This window comes from Pteropus medius, unplaced genomic scaffold (assembly GCF_902729225.1).
Source record: "Pteropus medius unplaced genomic scaffold, Ma_sr-lr_union100, whole genome shotgun sequence".
Taxonomy (NCBI): Eukaryota; Metazoa; Chordata; class Mammalia; order Chiroptera; family Pteropodidae; genus Pteropus; species Pteropus medius.
The window spans coordinates 5,477,903-5,500,706 of NW_024355206.1; the positions used below are offsets into that span (position 1 = coordinate 5,477,903).

General features: G+C 48.3%; 1 protein-coding gene and 1 pseudogene across 8 annotated transcripts in view; one reads left to right on the forward strand and one right to left on the reverse strand.

The window, feature by feature from the left end:
- Positions 1-22,804, reverse strand: part of CFAP161 (cilia and flagella associated protein 161) — a 70,152-nt gene continuing 47,348 nt past the window's right edge. For 5 of the 8 annotated variants that reach the window (XM_039858279.1, XM_039858283.1, XM_039858280.1 and 2 more), the window contains 8 exons: positions 21,368-21,544; positions 10,562-10,733; positions 9,290-9,379; positions 8,532-8,764; positions 7,468-7,552; positions 3,985-4,143; positions 2,890-2,963; positions 2,245-2,493 (listed from right to left, as the gene is read on the reverse strand). In XM_039858279.1, coding sequence (XP_039714213.1) covers positions 2,298-2,493; positions 2,890-2,963; positions 3,985-4,143; positions 7,468-7,552; positions 8,532-8,764; positions 9,290-9,379; positions 10,562-10,733; positions 21,368-21,544 — 1,186 coding nt within the window. In that variant the 3' untranslated portion in view covers positions 2,245-2,297. Of the gene's footprint in view, positions 239-2,244; positions 2,494-2,889; positions 2,964-3,984; positions 4,144-7,467; positions 7,553-8,531; positions 8,765-9,289; positions 9,380-10,561; positions 10,734-19,387; positions 19,835-21,367; positions 21,545-22,804 lie in introns of those variants that run through there. The other 3 variants (XM_039858282.1, XM_039858284.1, XM_039858287.1) reach the window with 3 other exon arrangements.
- Positions 17,985-18,097, forward strand: LOC120599443 (uncharacterized; annotated as a pseudogene).

Genomic DNA, 22,804 nt, shown 5'->3' on the forward strand with positions numbered 1-22,804 from the left:
TGCAGGGCTGCTGTTAGGGACAGGGAAGGGCCTCCTCTGCCTGGAACGCAGTCCTCCAGTCCTCCGGTTCCACAGCCGAGTGTCATCTGAGGTCAGCCATCCCTAGTCCCGGGCATGAGTAAGCGCCTTGTTCTTCCACCAGGATCCTGGAGGGCTCCGTGCACAATCGCTCTGGTGGCTGCTGCTTCCCTCCCCCACTGGCAGGGTCTTTGCCTTGTTTCTCACTGTCCCCACCGCCCTAGCAAGAGAACCGGCACGTGGTGACTGATGAGTAAACATCTGTTCAATTGAGCAAAATTGAGCCTTAGGCCTGGGGGAGTCTGTGTCCACAACTCAAGACACAACCAGGCAGCAACAGTGCCTTAGTGGCATTTTCTGTGCAACCACCACCACCCACAGCACCCGATGGCCCCCATTGTGTCACTGTACATCCTTCCCTGTATGTTTTCAGCATCAGCTAAACACACACACACACACACACACACACACACATTTATATTTATAAATTTCGCTTATGCCTCTTAAACTCTTATGTACACTAAAGCTACTCTTTTGGACAGTAGAAAATACACACTAATGCATTTTAAAGGTTAAAACGATGTATGTAGAAATTCGACGCTTTCTCTTCACATCTCAATGGGCCATCCTGCATACCCCTCTGGAGGCCTCTGCTAAGGTGCAGCGTGTCCTCCCAGCACATGCACAGGTCTATACAGTGGCCCTGTCCTCGAGGGCCAATCTGCACAAAATTCTAGGTTCCAACCAATGACCAGAGCAGGTGCTAAAAGGAGATTATCAGTATACCTGGAAGCTACCTTAGGGACCACAAATTCTATGCTCTACAGAAAAAGTTAAAATAAGAAGGGAAAAACCCTGTCCACTCAGCATCCTCTGTGGGTGGCAAGTAAGATCTGGAGGACACAGGCAGTGGTGCTCAAAGGGCAGCCTCCCCCAGGGGACACTGAGCAATGTCTAGAGGCATTTTTGGTTGTCACAAGTAGAGTTGTGCTACTGGCACCTAAGGCGTAGACGCCAGAGATGCCACCAGCTATCGTAACGTGCACAGGACAGCCCCCACCAAAGTGTGGAGAGCCCAGGACTGGGAACCTTGCTTTGGAAGGTCTAGAAGAGCTAACAGGTCCTGCCTCAGTGCTGAATTTACGACCTGTGTGACGCTGAGCAAATCACTTAACTTCTACAAGCCAGGGCGACACCCACTGAGAAACGCGTTCCCTGAGTACTGGGGACCTGTTCCCTCCTCCACCTCCTAACGCGCATCAGAGCCGTCTGAAGAGCACGGAACGAGCCCAGTGCCCAGGCTACACCCCACATGAGTAGATCAGAATTTCTGTGCAGGCCCGGACATCAGTCATTGCCAAGTTTTCCAGGTAAATCCTATGCCCAGCGAAGGATGGGAATTCCCACCCTAATTCCTGCAGAACTTGATGGCACCTGCCTAACTCCTTGAAGAGGGTCAATCCACACTGGCTTGAGGCTGCATCTGTTTAAAACACATTCACATCACCTCTGGCTTACTTTCTGCCTCTCGGTATATTTATATGCGAACTGGCCTTAGAGCTCACCTTTACCTATGGGCTGGTGGGCGGGGTGAGGGGCGGGTCTCTTCATCCCATTAGGACACATTACCCACCACAGGTACCCCACAAAGCAGGAACAGATGAACAAATATATGGAAGGGCACATGTGCATTTTGTCAGGGACTTTCTGATCATGTGGGCGCCACAACTAATATGCCAGTGTCAAAGATAAAGGGCGATAAAGAGACTGCAGTTTAAAACCATTACAAAATAACGCATGACTGACTGGTCAGGTGAAAGTCTCGATTCTCCTAAGCCAGACATCGAAACTAAAAAAAAAAACAATGGGAAACTGTTGAACTCTGAGGTAAGGCCATGGCTCACAGCTACACACTGGTGATTTTTCAGTACACTGTACTAAGTGAGGACCAAGGGTGGTGCCAAAAACTCAGTGTAGTCCGACAGCTTTATTACACAGACGCAGCTTTAAAAGGTAGCGCACTGCCCTGTAGAAGCTGCTGCTACACAGGATCTAAACAGAGAAGCTGAGCTCCTCAGAAATTCTGAGCTGTTCGCCAGAGCTCGGTTCTCCTGCGTCCCAGGCCCCAACCCCCCCGCCCCGCCCCGCTAATGCAATAATCTTCTTTGTTTCAGTATAGCGTTCAGAGAGTTCTCTGCCTTCCTTAAAACCAGCTTGAGGCATAACCAAGATCGCCGATTTCTTGAAAAGCCACATCGGCCGTAGGCGCACCTGCTGTGTCACTGGGCCCCCGGGTCAGCCGCCTGCTCCAGGGCGCAGGTGTCCTCCACTGGCGGTTTGGGCAGGTGCAGCATGGTGGGTGAGTCCTGCCTGGGGCTTCCCGTCACCAACACCCAGTGGTTCCTGGGCTTTTCCACTCTGTGTGAATCCAGGTGTGTGTGAGCGGCGACCTCGGCTTCCTTTCCAAAATAGGTACTGGAGCAGGAAGGAGTGAACACGGACTGGAAATGGAGAAAGGCCCTGGGCAAGCTGCCCCTCTCACCTCGAACGCACCCAGCTCAGCAGACTGCTATGTGAAGCCCCTGGGGGATCTCTAGGACACAGCATGGCTGCCGGGGCGGTCCCGCCCCGTTTGGGCAAGGACAGGGAGCGTGGTCCCCCACTGTGGCTGACATCCTCTTGGTGCCGACGGACTTGTACAATGGAAGGGGCTCTCACAGGACTTTTTACACCATCGAAGTTCTACGTGACAATATTTCATCAAAGGACTGTTTTTGTGTGTTGCCACACTCCTTAAACGGAGTTTCTTTGCTTATACTCACAAACTCCCCACCCCCACATGGCATTTTGCTGTACCCTGCACCACAATACCTTAAAAAAAGATGCCGGTGGGCCGCCAGTCCCCGATTCGTGTGGCAGTGATTGATGAGAATTTTTACATTTGCCTTTAAAGATACAGAAAGTCTGTTATTTGCATTACGAGTTAAAGGCCTTCAATTTCCTATAAGCAAAAGCATTAACTATACCATATACATATATACACACACACATATATATGTACACACACATACTCAGAATTTCTGCACAGGCCTGGACATCAGTCATCGCCAAGTTCTCCAGGTAAGTCCTATGCCAGCCAAGGACAGGAACCACCACCCTAACTCCCGCAGAGCCTGACAAAGGCCAGCTGAAGAGAGGGAGTCTGTCGGGCGAGTGTCGCTGAGGACCTTGAGTCCGCGGTCCAAGTCAGGAGAGGGGCCCATGCCCCAGGCCACTGCAGAGCTCGGGGGGCTGGGGGAGCTGTGTCTGCTGGGGCTTCCTCTAACAGCCGCCTCGGCCAGCCAGCCTTTAAACCGGTCCCCGCTGTAAGGCCACACTCCCCATGACTTCTACTGCCTCACTCTCCTTCAGCGCCGGGCACCTGGGAGTGAGGAGCAAGGTCTCCTGGCCAGAATAGCTCTGTGCCCGCCAAGCTGCTGCCCGTCAGGACCGCACCTCGGCCCCATCCGCAGGGCCCTGGGTCCTGAGAAAACGCTCGGCATGAGAACAGAAATGTGCCACCTGAGGGACCCTGCGTTCTCCTGTGTGGCTGCTGTGTCCCCTTCCTTCCCCAGTCTCTTTAGCAGAGAGGACTTAACAGAGGCCCAGAAGGAGGCGGTGTCATCATCCTTCCAACCTCAGGTCAGGGGTTTTCAGCCTGGTCTTGGGCAGGGCCTGGACCCCAGGATTTTTATAAAGCGCCACAGACAATTCTATGGTCCAGCCAGAGTTGAGAAACACCAGTGCAGGTTGCTGCCACAAAGCAAAATAATGCTTCCGAGCCTGACATACGGATGAAGGAAAAGAGGTAGAGACAGACAGAGACCAAGTCCAGAGGCCTGGGGCCATGACAAGCCTCCGTCCGCCGGCGGGAGGGAGCCACCCGCACACCCCGCCACCCCATGCTGCGCCCCCATGCTGCCTCACCGGGACGGGGAAGCCTTCGTACTCCAGGCGCAGCTGGGGGTCGGGGAAGGCAGCCTGCCAGCAGTTCAGGTAGGAGACTTCATCTGTCAGGTACACTTCCTGCAGCCAAGACTTCTTAGACGACTTCAGTAGGGTCCTGTGGTCACTTGATAAATATAACTGAAAATGACAGAAAGCAGATGAGCCACGTTACAGTACTAGAAAAACTGAGAAATAGAGAGCAATCGATTGGTTGGCTGGATGTCATGTTCAAAAGTAGTTTTCAAAACCCTGTTCTTACCAACTACATGCAAACGCTGTTTTTCTCCACCTTAAAAATGCCGTCTCAGGTCCCAAATCACCTCAAACTGCTATTCCTTCCTTGGAACACCAGAAGCAATCTCCCCCTCTCACCCCACTCCCTCTTTTTCAGGGCACAGGGCCTGTATCAGCATTTAACTTGTGATAAACGATGCTGCATGAAGCTCACTGCAGGAACGGAAGTGCAATTAAAACCAACATCCCACAGCTGACATTCACTTCTGGGGGCGGGGAGGGGACTGCCCCTCTGGAATTGATGTCCATACTTGGAGTTTATTAAAGCAGCTATCTGGCATCTGGCTGCCTGTGACTTTGCCAAGAACTACCCTATCCTGCTGCTAGTGCAAAATGTTGATTCCTTGTTAGTAGCTCTTTACCCATTCACCTTCACCCTGAACCTGGAGGTCATTTCTGCCTATTTTGATAGGTTTTCATAGGCTAAGCTAGGCCATGAGGTGCTATGGAGAAATCAAAAATGAGTTACTGTCCGCAGGAAGTTTCCTGACTCACAGGATTAACGAAATGACCAAATATAGGTGTAGGAAGCGCCTGTCAGCACCTGTAGGTGTGGCTGTCCAGCAAGGATGCATGGAGTTGCAGGAGGCGGGGTGGGAGTACATGGTCTCCCAGGGGCTATGCGGGCCTGGATGGAGCTACTGGTACTGGGAATGAAAGACAGCCAAAGTGCATTACGAACAGGGTGCTGTGGGACTTGATGATGAGCTGGATGTGGGCGGGAAGGGGAGATGGTTCCAAGATGCACTGTGGCTCTGTCCCTGGGTGGTAGACAGAATGACAGTGCATTCAGAGTAACCAGAAGACCCAGTCTTCAAAAGGCAAAGCACATCTATCTCAAACCACAAACTCTGTCTTGTTAATGTAAAAAAAAAAAAAAAGATAATAAATCCGGAGCAAATCCAGAAGGCCACTGTCACCAGATTTATGAATGCCTCAGAATTCCTTGCTAAGTCAAAGACAAGAATAGAAATGAGGTATGAGAATTCTGAGAAGAGATTAAATTGTCATCATTTGAAGATGAAATGACTGCCTACCTAGAAGTCATGAGAATCAACTGAAGAACTATTCAAATTATAAGAGTAAAGGATGCCATCAAAGATGAAGATAAAAATCCATAGCTTTCTCATATTTTGTGGCAACTGTCGTAAGGACCTCCCTACAACGGCATCTAAAACAGACGACACAAGGGACAACCTTAACGAGACTGGTGTCAGATCCGTGTGAGAAAAACCACACAGCCTTATGGAGCGATCCAAAAGAGAAGTGAATAAATGAGAAACATCTCAGAAAAGTCAACATTATAAAGTAACTAAATATGTGAATTTACTTAATTTTACAACGTCAGTCAAAATACCAAGTGATGTTTTTCCCCACAGGGACAGAGGAACATGAAAAAAAAAATTATTATATTTAAGTGAAAGATTAATTCTTAATTCAGAAAAGAAGTGTAATGAGAAGAAACTAGCCCTACGAGCTGTCAAAGTATACCCTAAAGCTATAGTTCTAGAAGAAAAATAGACGACTCCAGTTCAAAGGATCAAAACAGGAATTTCAGAAAGAGCGTGCAGTGTATGGAACAACTCCATGGATGCTGATGAGGCGGCACGTGTCAGCGAAGAAAGGAACAGTCAAGAAATAACACAGAAACGACTCGCTGGTCCTTTGGGGGAAATGTGTGTTCACATAAAATCCTTTCTCAAAATAAATGCCCAACGGACCAAAGAATAAACTTAAGCAAAAGTTTAACTTTAGACATCTAGAAGTTAATACGTTTTTCTTTTTATCGTATCCTTGGAGCAGACTTTAAAGCTCTGAGCAATGGAAATTACAAGGAAAAGCACTGATAAATTTTACTCAAAGACATATTGGAGCAACTATAATTTAAGAGCCAAGTAACAAATGGGAGGAAATACTGGCAACAGGCATGATGGAATTTTACGGTCTGTAGAAGAGCAGATGTGTAAACCCAAACTGATCATCAGGCAAAGAACATGTTTACAGGATAGAGAAGGAAAAGAAAGAAGAGAGAAAGAAGAAAAAAGAGAGACAAACGAAAAGCAAAAGAAAGAAATGGTACCAAAATGTTGCAGTCCTTGTCATTCTCCCTGCATTTGAAGTCTGTCCTCCCCCCTTACGGAACTTATGTGAGCCCAAGCGTTACAGTGCCAGTCTCTGGGTGAGACAGACAGTGACGATTCACCTCCCTGCTCTAAGTTCTACGTTTACGATCAGGCTGCCACTCACCATCTATGGTGTGCCACAGTGTAATCGCTAGCATTGACTTTTCTTAGTAGAAAAAAAAAAATAACAGTGGTGCCACTTCATACAATGATGGACTCTCTGATTCAGTGAAAAATGTTACATGGTGCCAGCTCTGCCCCTTAGTAGCTGAGTGACTTGGAGCAAAGTCACTTACCCTCATTGTGTCTCAGATTCCCTAGATATAAAATAAGGGTAAAATAAGCTCTACTTCAGACTTGTTTGGAGGAATAAATGAGTTAATAAATAAGTAGTTAAGCACGTAGTACGGGGTAATAATCCCCATTTTATGAAAAAGACGAAAAAGACTCGAAAAGGTTAAATAACTTGCCCAAAGTCCCACCCCACAGGTATGCACCTCAGCTAAAATTTAACCCACATTTATCTGGTTCTGTTACACCTCCTAGTCCCCCAGGCAGAGGTGGAGATCAAAGATACATGCTGATTTATGCAAACTTGAACATCTCATATTGTTCTTCTCTCATATTAGAAGTTTGACAATGAAAAGTCAAAAACAAAAAACAAAAAAAACAGTTGCCAGACGACATACCCTGCCATCGTTGGTGACATTAAACAGATGTCACATTATTATTACATAATCCTATCATTTAGCTTACAGGTGGAGGTGGTATAAATTTTTGCTTTTTGCCAGCTGCATTGCAAAAAGGTTTTTCTCCCTTATTCTTTAGCTTTTAAGGGTGTGGGTTGTTCTTTTTTTTTAATTTGCAAGGTTAGAAAAAAAAGAATTGGCCTAAAATTGCTTGTGTAAAGCTGCAGTCTGGACTCATAATTATCAGAGATGGAGCGTGTGCCTGCAGAGTCCTCTGTGCACTTCGGTAGGTGGCCATCAGCCTACATGGAAACAAAATGACAGGTCCCAAATAGACACGCAACAGGAGCACTCACCATGGTGTCTTCAAATCCCCCCGTTATCCCGAGGCGAAAGTTCTGCCCGTATCTAAGGACTTGACCGACGGCCTCGCTGTCCGCACTGTCCGTGGAGAACAAGAACAGTGGGGATTCTCTGAGTTCGGATCATTCTACAGCTCTGTTTCTCTGTGTGTACAGCTCTAATTTTCTTGATTGTGAATGTTTATGCACCATACCTGAATTATATCCCTACACAAAAGGTCTTTTCTTTTGGCCTTCAAATCCAGCCAGCTGCCTACCCCTGCCTCCCACAAGTGTGTCCCCACTGCCAGCTCAGAGTAGCGGAGCACGGCACGCTGCCCGAACCAAGAAGCTGGGTCAGGCGCAGGGCCGCCTTTAGTAGGGGCCAAGCTAACACACCGTAGACGCTTAACACAGTCTGCCCTCGTGGCCCCCCAGCAAGCACAAGCTGTCTGCATGTGAACTGTCTGTATTCAAGGGTCTAAACTGAAGACCTGGAGGGCTGGCTATGTTTCCTCTGTAATATAAACATAGCTGTCACAATTTAGTAACAAAGTAAAAACAATATTTTTAATTGTGATTATGGATCTAAGAATCTAAATGCCCATTTTCAACATCTCCTGAAGTACATTTATAGTGGACAATGAATTTTAAAACAGCAAATCCCCATGTGATGTCACCTTGCATTAAACTACACATTTCTAGAATAAAAATAACATAGCAACATTAAAAACAACAGAAGCAGTCGTATGAGCTCCAGGCATTCTGAAATGTTATTAGAGAAACCCACTATGCTTCCAGACAAATATATGAATGATTAAGTCCCTGGATCCAGTGCCTTTGAATTAAGCATATTGAATTGAACACAAATTACCTATTATCCTGATGTTTAAGGTAAAGGGATTATGAAGGTCCCTTGAAAATAACTCTCGAGATGAAAAAGCAAAGATGAGAGCCATGGAGAATGTCGATGGAGCCTCTGCCTCCGGTCAGCCCTGCTCCAATCCTGGGCATCCTTAAGCTCCAAGTGAGAACAGACTTTTATGGTGAAAATGAGCTGACAATTAAATTGTCTTTACCTTAAAATGGTAAACGTGTTTCTGCCAACAGGGATCTTAGTTGGCGCTGCACTCAGGCCACAGGGCACCTCGAATTTGTCACTCAGATGGGCTCTAATCTCATGTGGTGTCAAACACAGGCTCAAGTCCCCACGGAGAAACAGATCAGCTTCTGCCTCAGGATGGTCCAGATTCACAAGTATCACTTTGTCGCCATTGTGAACGTATCCGTCTTCAGTGATGGAAAGCTGCATCTACAGTTTAAACAGGGGTTTCCTAATAAACTGTGCAACCCCAAACACCAGTGCCCAGGCCACTGCAGACAGACCTTCTCTCCTACTGGGGCCCATCTCAATAAGGGGTTCACTGGGATCCCCTAAAACCCAAATCGCTTTTTTCCTGCGACCGACCCACTCCTAATGTGCTGAATCAAAGACTCTAATAATCCCAAATGAAGTAAAATGAAACCGATGAAAAATCTCCTGGGTTAAGTTCATTATTAATTTATTCTACATCCATTGAAAATTTGAGTACCAATTAAGGGGCGCTTTACTGCATTAATCTACTCATTTCTTAATTTGGAAAATGCAGGTAAACATGTCACAAACTTCTCTTGTGTCTGAAACCTTAGGGAATTTTTAACATTGTGGTTTTCAGATCTAAAGAGAAAAACTGGTATTTTCCAACGCTGAACTCATTTATGGAATTTTCACTTGCTTAACATAAACTCACACTTAATTTGATAAAATTTTGAAAATGCTGTTTGAATTTAAAATTACCGGTCTCAGAAGACACTCTTTTAGTCTTCTGTTTCTCTGTATGAGAAGCTGTCCCTTATCTCTCTTCTCTAAGAAGTCTTTCATGAGCTCCTGGTGAAAGAGAAAATGATATATACAATGGAATATTACTCGGCCATAAGAAGAGATGAAATACTGCCATTTGCAACAACATAATGGACCCCGAGATAATCATGCTAAGTGAAATAAGCCAGACAGAAAAAGTTGAAAATCACATGATATCACTTATGTGTGGGATATAAACCTAAAAGCAACAAACGAACAGGACAGACTCATGGACATGGACAATGGACTAGTGGTTACCAGAGGGCAGCGGGGAAAGGGAAGTAGATGGGGTAAACGGGGTCAAATATGTGGTGACAGAAAGAAATCTAACTATGGGAGATGAACACACAATGTAAATATATATGTGCCTTATTGTTAAAATGTACAGCTGAAACGTACAGGTTTTGTTAACCAATGTCACCATAAAAAAAAAATTTAATTAAATTTATTAAGAAAAAAGCCAAAAGGCCAACAGCAGCCCTGACTAATACAGATACTAGCAGTTTTTAGGTCAGAAGCACGTCACGTTGAAAAAGCAAAATGTGAGAACTGAATAAAAATGTGAGCATCCTGAGGACAGCAGAAAATTTCTTACCATTACTTTAGCATTTTTCTTTCATTGCAGAAAACGAGAAAGGCGAAAAAAGGGAACATCACTTATAATTACTTCAGCCGGTGTCGATCATGATTGACACTGAAAGCTCACCCACCAAGTCCCCCCACCAGGGCCTTGTCAAAACCACGGAAGGAGAACTCAAGGCAGCGAATGGAAGGTCAGTAACGGGGAAACCACGGGACACGCAGGGGGGCGTGCGTGACAGGGCGGGACATGAGGGGGGTCAAGTATTTCTATTTAGAACCCGCCTGCCCACCCTCCTCAGCCAGACACAGCCTCTGCGGCTGTTTAAATCTCCGTCAAACAGAGGAACTCGGTGGAGCCCTGGATTAAGGGGGAGGCATAGGCAGGGGGCTCTTGAGAGCCAAGGGACCCACTTTGGGAGGCCAAGGAACCCGAGGAAAGGGTAGAAGGGCACAGGCCTGAGTTCGCTGGACCGCAGGTAGACTGCCCAGCGGTCAGAGAAGAGGGAGATTGTAGGAGTACTTGGTGAGTGCTGGGGAGAAGGGAGGCTTGGGGTGCTCAAAGGCGGGCGGGACTTGGGGGTGCTCCTCAGCAGCAAGGGGAAGGGCATCCGGCGACGTCCTCCGCACCTCCTCCAGGTAGACGTCCTCGTTCCAGTTGCCCATCCGGACTCCAGGGCCGTACAAGTTCTGCGCCATCACTCTGGCTCTCCGCGAGCAGACCTTCCCTGGATGTTGCCGGTTAGCGTGCCCGTCGCCATGACGACCTGACCCCCTGCGATTGGCCAAGGTCCAGATCCTGCTGGCCAATGAGAGATAGCGCACGAGTTGCCCAGGGCCCAGGTGGCCCCACCCCAGCGTCTGTTACTGCTCATCCCCACCCACTGCCACAGCTTAGAGGTCCTGGTGCTTAATTGCAAAGTAGGAGAAAGGAGAAGCTGGAGCTTACACACCTCACAGTCCTAAATGCTCCGTTGAGAGAAATGTAAAACTTTTTGTTTTAGAATCTAAACAAAAACTGCTGTAAAAGTGGAGTACTCCTTACTTGTTAAGGCAGCAAAGAGGAACTTTTTAAATGGAAGCACAGCCTGCTTGCAGCCTATTTTTATAATCAGCAGCAGCCCCACCAGTCTCTCCCTAATCATAAAACAATACATGCTCAATACAGAAATTTGGAAGCCAAAATAGCATAGCGGGAAGAAGGGATGGGGGCGTTACTCAGGATTTCACCGCCTCAAAAGCAAGAAATATCATGTTAGCATATTTCTGTTTATATGCTTCTGACTTGGTCCATATTTTTATGGACTCTACAGCATTTCTCCTCCCCTTCCCCAGTCTCCAAGTGCAAGGACAAGCCTACGATTTACAAGAGCTCTCGATAAAACTGGAATATGCTGGTGCCAACATCTGTTAAACACAATACTTCATGACTAAGAGGTAGAAACAACTACTGTAGGTCTGCCTGGAGCTTTGCTGATTAAAGGCTGTCAGTAGTTCACCTTTGCTTAGGTCTACTCAGGACAGAAATGAAAGACCCGGGACCTTCCCTCCCTTCAACAACCCCAGCCTAAAAGAGAAGGTGATCCACGAAAACAAATCACCTCAGGAGGAACGCGTGAGTGCGCCTGAACAGGATGAAGAGCCAGGAAGGGGATGAAAGAAGCCCTGGTTCTGCCTGGGGGCTGTGAGAATGAGAACAAGAATGGAGATGGATGGGTGGTGATTGCGGGGTTGGGGGTGGTGCTGAACTTAAGGGTCTGACTGCAGGCTGCAGCATAGGACACAAGTTTGGGTACGTTCCGCACACCGATGAATCCACCAGCTCTGTCAACACAGAACCATATTCTAGGATACCTCAAAAGGATAAATGAACAAAGAAGGTAGATATTATACCACTAACTACATTTGACAAATTAAGAAACTGAGGCTCAAGGATGCTAAAGGCTTATCCAAGTTCGAACTGCTAAAAGTTGCTCAAAGCACAGGCTCAACCTGGATTTTCTGACTCTGAAGTCCATAGTGATTTTTTCTCTTTAAGTATTTCCATATTCCCTGTAAGGTCAGGAATATGATAAGGCATCTCTGGTTTCCACATGATTTAGTAAGGTTTTTAAGATTTGATTATTATTCGGTAAATCTTTACACCAATAATCTTTACAGCTTTGCTCTCATCTGCTTCTTTTGCACCATTGTTGTCAAGTTTATTACATTTCTGCATGTTCTAGGTGCACTAAAATAAATGTATGCAATTGCTTTTAAAATCACTCAGGAGAAAAAATACACAATATACAGAATACTCTTTTGCAATTACATACATAATTATCTTTGCTGGTGCTCTTTGTTTTTTCATGTGGATGCAAATTACAGCCTGGTATTACCTGCTTTTAACCTGAAAAGCTGCTTTGGTTTTCCTTATAAAAAAAGGTCTGCTAGCAACACATTCTTTCAGTTTTCACTTATCTGCTTATTTCACCTTCATTTTTGTAAGACAGTTTTACTGGATGTAAGACTCTTGGTTACAGTTTTTTCTCTTAACACTTAAATACGCCATCCTCCTGCCTTCTAGCTTCCATGTCTCTCATGAGAAGTCAACTCTTAATCTTAGTGGGGTTCCCTTGTAAGTCTACTAAGTGTCTTGCATGAGCTTTTGTTGCTTTTAAGACACTCTCCTTATGTCTGTCATCATTTTGACTGTGGTCTGTGTGGCGACCTCCTTCCATTTATCATACTTGGAATCTGCCGAGTTTCCTGGTCGCATAGATTAATGTTTTTTTTCCATCAAATTTGGGACTCGCCATTATTTCTTTGAATATTTTTTCTGCTTCTGTCCATCTCTCTTCTCCTTCTGGTACTCCTGCGTGTACGATGCGTGTACATTGGTTCACTTAACAATGCCCTCATTTTTCTAAGGCTGTATACATCTTTCTTATTTTTTTCCTCTCTGTTATTCAAATTGCATGATTTCTGTTGATTGATCGTCAAATTTGCTCATTTCTTCTTCTGACATCTCAAATCTACTACTCCATCTGTCTAGTGAATTTTTCATTTTGGTTATGATACTTCTCAACTCCAGAATCCACAGTGGTTTCTTTTTCTTTTTTAATCATGTCTTTAGTGATACATTTGCTGGGACATTGCATTATAGCCTCCTTAAATCTTTTAATCATGGTTTCCCTTAGATCTTTGAACATATTTATAACAATTGCTTTGAAGTACTTTGTCTGCCATGTCCAAAATTCGGGTCTTCTCAAAGCCTGTCTTTTCCCATTTCTTTATAGGTTTCATAAATTTCTGTTGAAAGCTAAGCATTGTAGACAATCTACCGTAGTGACTCTGTGTACAGATTCTCCACCCCCGGTGCCTGTTGGTGTTGTTTGCCTGTCTGCTTGGGCATCTGTTTCGTGACCCTGGCTGGACGAGTTAAGTGAGATCGAGGCCCCATAGTGCGCAGCCCTCTGATGTCACCCTTCAGGGCTGCAGCCATGAGCATGTAGAGAGTCCCCTGACGCTCTAAATGAAACCTACCATAAACAATATAACATAAAAAAGGGTCTCACTACCTACAATGCACGTGGATTTAAAATCCAGGTGATAACAGAACTATAAACCAATTTGCAAGGAGGTTTTTATAAAAGCGTGTTTCACAAATTTTTACTTTCATCTGAAAAAAATATTAAAATGTTCAATTTATTATAATCATAAAGAATTTTACATTTATATTCCTCAAAATCCTCAAAGCTAAGATTAAAACAGAAATGCACGCACACGTTGCTGATTGCGGAGCGATTTACTCAGCTCTCACTTAGCAACATCTCCTTGAAATCAGGCCCCCGCTGCTTCCACGTTACAGTTACTGTGATTTTGACATGAACCAGGTAGACACTGGAAAACGCATTTGCTATTTTTTTTCCTAACTTGATGAGGCTCTTGGAAACATTTAATTGGAGCCTTTTATTACTTACTTGTGAAACATCTGGCAGGAAAAGCCAAAGAAATACTTGGACAGAATCGTTTTCGGAAAGGAGAAGTGGAACAAAGTTCACGTATTGGGAAAGAGGAACGAGAGTCACAAGGTTAGAGGCAAGAACCTCCAGGGCGCTGAGAGTAAGTCTGGAAGTCCTCGGCGGATGACAAATGCGACAGGTCATCACAGAACAAAGAAAAAAGTGGGACCGAAGCCTCCCTTTCACTGAGCTGTGCAGCTGTTTCTGACTCAGAGCCTCAGCAACCTCGCCGATAAGAACGGGTTAAGGCTGACATGACTGACGGCTCTCTGGGGGACATTTCTGAAATGCTGTGTGATGTGTGAATCAACACGGAGGGGAGGAGCTCTGCTGTCCACGCATCTGACAAATGCTGGCTGAACGGGCTTCCTACGGAAGGCCTTCTGAGCGCCTTGAATGTAGGGCACACGCCACGTACCTGCAAAAGGATGACAACACGTACAGCATTGCGCCAGCCAAGTTCAACGTGAACCCCTTTATAAAGAATCATCTCGTAAGACCAGTGTTTTAAGAAACACTGGCTCCGAGTCTGTGAGGCTCATGTGACCTGATACGAAAACCAGGTAGGATTTGGACAAGCAGACAAAAGAACCAAGGCAAGCACCTTCCAGAGAAGGAAGCAGGATGAGGCAGGGCATGGAAGCGAAGACGCCAGGACTATCTCGAGGGCCAGAACGGGACACAGGGCAACGAGAGAGTGGGGAGGGCAGGGCGAAGGGCCTGTTCCAAGGCGAGAACTGTGCGTTCTCTTCTGTAAGGAGCAAAGAGCCGTCAAAGTGTCTAAAGAGGACACTGACGAAGGGCAGAGCAGAGCCTCGGAATTTTGCTGGGGCTACAGGCAGCGGCATGGACTTCAGGCCAACAGGCCGGGGTCGGGGGCAGGAAGCCGGCTAAGAGACAGCCTGGGGAGGTGACGGGTGTGCCTGAGCAAGGCGGCGGCAGTGGGGACAGAGAGGCAGAAAGAAATGAGGAAAGAACCGGCACCGTCAGCATTGTCAGCTCTCGGAAAACGACGATTCTCATGTTCGTTCAGCCAGGATTCCACTGCACAGCAAACACTGCGCTCAGGATCCAGGAGCAGGGATAAGAGAACCTGGCAGAGTCAGAGAGAGGGAACGACTCTGAACTACCACACGCGTGAGGCACGGGCCCAAGGGTCAAAGCAGGGCGGACCTCTCCGAAAGGATGTCGCACACGTTTTCCCACTAAATAACAGTCCTTGGATAAGGCGGGCGGGGCACCGGAAGTCTTGAAAGGACTACTTAATCATTTGGTAACGCCCCGCCCACTCCCCGCCTCTCCAAGGACTAGAGTAAGGTGGTGTCTGACCGGAAAAGGGTCTCCTGGTCTTCTCTGTCTCAGTCTGCTTGCCCTTCTGGCTGCGACAGACCCCTGGGAACAAGACCAGCAACGGTGCACCCGTGGTTCTCGCTGGCCAGACACCATCGCCAGAGCCCAGCACTCACCCCAGGCACAGACCGTGGGACTAAGTTCTCTCAGGCTCTCTTTTCCGCCTTTGGCAGTCCTGCCGTCCACCGTCAGGCCCCTCCATCTCAGCTGACCTCAGGTGACATGCTCACGCGTACTCTGAAGCCCTGACAGCAGAGGAAATTTCCCTCTATTCACAATCCCCACTGACTCCTGAGGAGCGTGGATTCTGTTAGGAAGCAGCCCATCTGCTCTACTCAGCTCCCTGGTGGTTTGGAAATGCCAAGGTGGACTGGGCAGCGGGAGCTAGGAAGAGCCAAACGGCCCTGCCTGTTCCCGTGCGGCAGCGTGTTCTGCAGGCGCGGCCAGCACCAGGAGCAGCGGCTTCCTGCGGAAGACTCCGGGGTTGCCACCAGCGTGAAGGCGGCGGGCTCCCAGCCGCCTCCTCTAGGTCTCAGACAGAGGGAGGCTCGCTAACTGTTCTTTAGGTTATAGGACCGTCATTCACTCCCATAAAATCACCAGAAATTTACTTAACACCCCCCGCCCCCACCGCCCCGCCGCTTTTTAAAGTAAGGTAGCCTCCTTTTCCAGAGAAAGCAAGAAAGAACCCAATCACATAAACCAGATAGATAGACAGAAAGGTGTGGCCTCACGGTGAGCCCCCAAACGCCCGCCCTGAGAGAGCACAGTTTGGAAAGCACTGACGGGTGTGCCCGAGGCCTGACTTCACGGGGAAGGAAAGTGAGGCCCACCGAGTGCGGCGGGCCCTGCAGAGCCACGAGCTCTCTGCAAGGAAGACGGCAGCTGGAGTCGACGTCACCCACCTCTCGGTCCAGGGCTTCTTCACTTCCCAGCCCTCACTGGTCCCCACCTGCGGGACCCCTCATCTCTTTACCCCTGACCCGTTCATCCTGTCCTGCCAGTGAAAAGAAAGTTCTGGCCTTTATGGCTTCAAAAGATGTAAATGGAAGCACTTCGCACGTTCAAGGCAAGATTCACAATGCGACAAGGATAAACCTAGGTCGAGGTCTCCCACTCTTTCACGATAGGGAAGCCAGTCATCACACCAAGGGTCTGAAGCAAGGCAACCCCCTACACACTTCCAGTACGACAGGAAAAAGCTAAGAAGTGCGCCAGTTCCAGGGGGCTCTCAGAGACCTGGGAATGTGCACGGAAGTGTATCAGCGCAGACACGTTTCCCCAAACTGTCAGCTTTTCCAGTTCCTTTCATCTGACGGGGAAAGACAGGGCGACCCTTCATTTTACAAACAAGGAAACTGAAGCACGGCGAGGTGACGGGAAATACCCAGCTTAGCATTAGAGCCAGAACTGAAACCACGGGAGGAGTGGGGAGGGAGAAGGACGAGAAGACGCAGAAAAGGCCGCGGGTTTGCGCGGCGCTCACTGGTCCCACGCCACCTTCACACACCGTCTCGCCGGGGATTGCTGGAAAGCAATTCTGTGTTCTCTGGCCAGTTCCGTGAGGTAGGACACAGGCTCTGGAGAGTGACGTTCCCAGTTCGCACCCCAGAACTAAGTACTTGCAGGCTGTGGGACCCTCGGGCAACGACCGTTTCTCCACCTGCAACGTGAGGAAATGACAAGGCCCGCCCCGTGTGGCTGCTGTGGCACGGATGCAAGGCTGTGTGGAACAGCCTGGGCACGGGGGCTGGGACACAGTGGTCACTCCGCAGGCACTGCTGCCTGTTATTCCGAAAAGGCTAACATAACACCAAGAGCGGCTTAGCCAAGTCTTCTGTTTGCCAGACTCACAAGTTTAAAGTTTAAGGAATAGTTCATTTCGCAAGGGAGAAAACGAAGGCCCAGCCCAGGGGAGAGAAGCGTCTAAGGTCACACTAGTGCCGTCAGAGCAGGAGCCGCTGGGAGGGGAGCACGTCTCCACGGCCTAACTCACAGACACTCATGACGGTGACGCTCGACATTAGGGCTCCGTGTGGTGCAAAGAACAATACCGCACGGGGAGTCGGTTATGCACTGGGGCGTCATTCTCCTCTCTGTTAGGGTGAGATCTGTGGCCCAGTGGGGTGACTTGACCTGCCCAGAAGGATGATGCCGGTGCCAGTCTTTGGCCTGGCTAGAGCCCTGGACACTCTGACTGCAAGCCCAGTGCTCCCTGCAGCACACAGCTATGACAATCTCCAAGAGATGGGAGAAAAATTACACCCATGACAATCCTTGAGTTCTTGACCTTCTTCAAATAGCCTCCTAAGGACTCCTGCGAGCTCCACTGACCTGTGGCTTCACTTAGGACAGGGATATTTTATTGACCGAAATCTGATAAAACGGCCTGAGAATGGACGGGAAGCCCTCCCACCTGCTGCCGCTGAGCCAGAGGACGGCGGCAATGACTCCGGAAGGCAGTTCCGCCCCCCATTATCCAACGCCCCCGAAGCGTCACAAGCTTTCAGTCTGTCATTCTTTCACATGGTCCTAAAATCTTACAGTTTTAAGATGTCTCTGAATTCCACGTCACCGGTATTACACCAAGGAGATGTTTGCAAAGCACCCACGACGCGAATGCGTGTGAATAGTGGGTGGGTTCGGTAAGTGAGAGCATGTATGTTTTGGATGGCTATGCAGCTATTAAAAATCATGATATAAACGCCACCCTGAACGCGCCCGATCCCGTCTGATCTCGGAAGCTAAGCAGGGTCAGGCCTGGTTAGTACTCGGATGGGAGACCACCTAGGAAGACCAGGTGCTGTAGGCGTAAAAAATAAAAAATAAGGCATTGTAAGCTGACGAGGTCCTTGCAATCTGTGAGGCCAACCAAGGGTTGCCTCACCCGAAAAAAAAAAAAATCATGATATAAGAGCAATATTCAGTGATTTGGAAAACACAATAGATTAAAATGAGATTGCAAAAGAGTTTATAATGTAAGATGTCCATTTAACAATTAAAATGTGTACTTAAAAATGTGTATTCATAGGAAAAACAAGTTTATAAACATGACACATATACACTTACATGTATAAGCATGTGTGCTATGTAATACACTATATCACACGTATTCGCACATGTGTAACCCACATAATATAAACATGTAATTACACACATTCCTAAAACACATACATGTAACTGATGGGGAGGGAGCATCAGGTTTTCTGGAATGAGCGTGTGACATTTTTGGAATCACGACATTTGGACATTCTGGCCCGGTGACGTTCCGCACCTAAACTAAAGTTCTGGCCCGTGTCACAACAGCAGGACTCACAGAGAGCGTGTCTCGGTGGTTCCCGAAGCCAGGGCCGAGAGTGGGAGCCAGTTCTCTGCTAGGGTGCCTCCAGCGCCTCGCGCGCTGCTCACCTGTCGTTCAGGGTGAGTTTGTGAGGACAAGGTCTTCTCTGATCTTTCTTTGGGGGAGTCTGATTCCATAATTGGGCAACTGCGCCCACGTGTGGCGCATCGTGGGAACAGCTTTTTGTCCACGTCAAAGAAAATGAGTTAGAAGATGGTCTGTGGGCTCAGGACAGGAGACCAGTGAACAAATGAGTCTCTGTTCCCAAACCAAACTGTAAGGTGAGCTTCTAGAAGTTACAAGGCATCTTCCGTCTCAAAATAAACGATGAGATTAAGAGCCAGTCAGACGTCAAGAGCCTATGAGATCACTGTCCACTTTGCTCACCGACAGTCTCCGCTTCCTCTCCTGCACACGCTGCTGCTTCACATCGTGTCCTCAGAGCGTCAGTGTTTGAGGTTTCCCACAACAGTGCTCTGCTGCCCGTGGGTCTCCTCTCCCGGAATTTCCTTACTCACGGCACTTCTCCACGCAAGTTCTCCTCATTCACCGAGACGGGCCGAAAGCCCACGCCCTCAACAACGTCCCGACTGGATTAAGCCCTTGCCTCTCACAAAACTTTGTATTTTCTCTGTAAATCATGAAACCTAACAGTAAAATCCATCGACTCCTTACTAGCTCGTGATTTAGGGGGCATGATGAACTGATTTCTCTCAGTATTAACTTTTCCAAACTTGCACACTGGAAAAGTATAAGACTTACATATAAGACATTTGGAAAGAATTCTTTCATGTGGTTCCTTGGTGTGTGCTCCCCAAAGGCAATCATTCCAGAACATTCCACAGAAGGTCAGAAGTCATTTGTGGGTGCTGCCTCCCTCTGGCACAGCCTAAGGGCCCCTCGTAGGAGGGAGTGCCTTCCCTGCAGCTCCCAGCTTCCCTTTATGTCCCCTTCCACGTCCTGAGACTTTGCACGGCTCAGGGTAGAGCTATCTAAGTTCAGCTCCCCACCCCGCCCCCAAGGGGACAGATGGGACCGGTCTCCACTGTCCCTGGCGCCTATCTGACCTTCCGCACTAGCTGGCACATGACCCTGAGTCGGGAACAGGGCTGAACCTAGCTTCCCAGCCTATTGGCAGCAGCAGGCTGTTCAGAATTTCCAGAAAAGTCTGGACTCCACTACTGCTACCAGAGCCATACACGACCGTGCCCACTGCACCCCTCATCCTCACGGCTCGTCCAGAAACTCCAGTTTACCAACACGCACTTTCCCCGCAGGTCCTGACCAGGGAATGGGGACCAATGGCCTCTCACAGGATGTGGAGATGACCTGCAGGCCAGGCCCGCCTGGCGGGTACCTCCACCTCCTCTGCGCAGTGCGCCAACACATGCCCACCCTCCTACACTGGGTACACAGCAAGGGCCCACCTCACTGCGGGTGACGTACAACGTCACCTCAGTGCTACCTCCTGCACCCGGAGGTTCGGAACCCCCACCGCCTGCGTCTGTCAGTCGCCTGCACGGCAGCAGGTGAGACCTGTTGGAGGTCCGTGCAGTGGCCTTCTGACCCCCCGGCCCCACCGCATCAGGGGGAGCATAAAGAATTGGGGGAAGAAGTTGGCTAAGGGCTCCCTGTCTGTGGCTGCCTCCGAATCATCTAATTGAGCCACTTCCCATTTTGCATGCTGAATTCTACTGCTATTTTCCCAGCTTTGCAGAAAAATTCCCGATTTTTATTAGTTTACTATGAGTCTGTGGGCCCGGTCTTCAGTGGTTAAGACCTTGTCAACCAACTCCAACCCCTATTGACTCTGTGACTTTGAGCAGGTTCTTGCTCCTCTCCCTGCCTCCATTTTCTCGTCTGTAAAATGGGGACAGTTTGCTCACTTACAGCAGCAGGTAAACGAGTTAGCAGATGTAAACAGTGCTGGGTCACACGAAGTGCTCTGGAAGACCCCCATCAGCAGCACCATGGCAGGGCATGCTCCCTCTGCCCACCCTCCCTCCAGCTACGGTCCCGCAGCAGACTGAGGTGCTGCAGCTCCCCGCGGGCCTGTCTGGAACACGCGCAGGAACCCTCCTCTCTCCTCGACCTGGAGCACGCCCCAGGACTCCAGCATCTTCTCGCTGTCACCCATCCCACCCATCGGACTCTTCTCTGCTAAAGCCACACCCAGTTTAAGGATCCAGCGCTAGCCGTGTGTCTTGCCCCACCACCTGTCCTACCCTACCACCTATCTCGAGGTCTGTAAGGTAAGCCAGTGTACCTTTGGGTTTGCCTGACAAAGACACCAGCCCGCCCCCTCCCCAAGCAATCCAAATGTCTACAGAATTTCCGTGAGCCAATTCAACACTGCATTTACATACTCTGCATAGGCCATCTCCTCTCGCGTTCCCTGCAAGAGGTCTTGTGCAGGAACTGGCTGTGAAGACTTGGCTGTGGCCTCATCCCAGCACCTGCTCAGACTCGAACCTCATGCCACAGGACAGGTGCCAAGATCTCGGCCACATTCCTGATTCTCCCCCTGTGTGAGAGTATTCCGAGCCCAGTACTGTTTATGCCAAACACATCCGTACTTCCTGGCACCATTATCCTAACAGCCTAGCTGCCATGTGATGGAGCCATTCTCCGGCTCCGTTCGAGGGTATGATGAGATCTCATAACACGTAAATGCCCATCTCAGCTCAATGGCCATGTGGCATGTGCCAGCCCCCAAAGTACCCTTGGAACCACATCCTTTACCTTGGGAGAGAGCAGGGGTAGAGTCTGCAGCAGTGTGGCGTGCTTGGATTCCTAGAAAAGGTCCCATCGTTGTCTGTCCTCACCCCGAGGTCTGGAGGACGGCATTGGTATCCAAGTGGCATTGCAGAGCATCCTCGCCAAGAGGACCCCAAGCCATCAAATGCACTAGTGGAGAACCTGGGGGAACAGACGAGAGGGATCATCACTTACGGCAGAGGCCGGACACGCACTGGCACAGCTACTCTGGTTTGAACGTATTGATACGCTTCCACACTGGTTGGCAAATAGCTCTTGTCCCAGAATTGCCTAAGTGTCCCTCTGCTGTGATGGCTTCCCCAGCCCCTCCCTCTCAGGTCACCCAGACATCACCCGCTACCACCACCACTATTCAACGATCAAGGATAAACATTTAGCACAAGAGGAGGCCCCTCGGCCTCTGCCCCCACACTACCTCTGCTTCTTTTAGATTGGCCGGGGCAGGCTGTTAAATATTTTAGCCACCAACCCTGGCTGGACCCATTCACAAAAAGCTGGCTGAACTGATCAGAAATATGGTATGGAAAGTCTGCCTCCGTAAGCAGCATTGTGAAAAACAAGCGTACAGGTGTAAGGATTTTCTAAATTCCTTCCTGGAGCCCACCACGCTAGTGGCCAAATTCCTGAATTAGTAACACAGACATGATCGGCCAACCCTCTGCCACGGGGAATCGAAGCCAGCACTGCCCACGTTCAGGAGGACAAATCTGGTGGGGACCCACAGACACCACAGGTGCACATATGGGGAAGAACTACCTGGCCAAGTTAAATCGCTTTTTGTTAAGAATCAGAGTTCCTAAGAGAGGAAAAAGTGGAGAATTTTTTTTTTAATTTAAAGGATAAAGGAAGATGCCTGTAGTCAACAAGGCACATAAAACATCACAGGCAAAGGACGAAAAATGGAGCTGGCCAACTCCCTGTCTAATGGATCAACAAAAGTCCGAGAACAAGGCTGCCAAGCACGACGTCAAAACCAGCACGTGCTGTTCCTAACTGAAAGCAGCAGAAAGACATTCTAAGGTATGTACCAGTTCCGAATATGCCTCTCAAACACCTTTCCTGAAAAATATTATGCAACTGGGCTATAAGTCAGTTAAAGAACTCAGTCACAGGGAGCTGTATATAAAAAGCCTTATTATGTAAATACTGAAAATACATATACAAGCATCGGCATAATTTAAACATAGAACTAAAGTGAAATAATTGTGAATGCAGTGACAAATTATTAAGTTAAAGAATTCTTGGTGAAAAATAATAATGATGAACATACAACTTTGTCAGAAATCACGGACTTGAGTCAATAACATCGGAGTAACTATGTATGATAACAGGTCGGTTCTAGACGTATCGTGGGGACCACTTCGTTAGGTATATAAATGTATAGTTGTTGTTGTACATCTG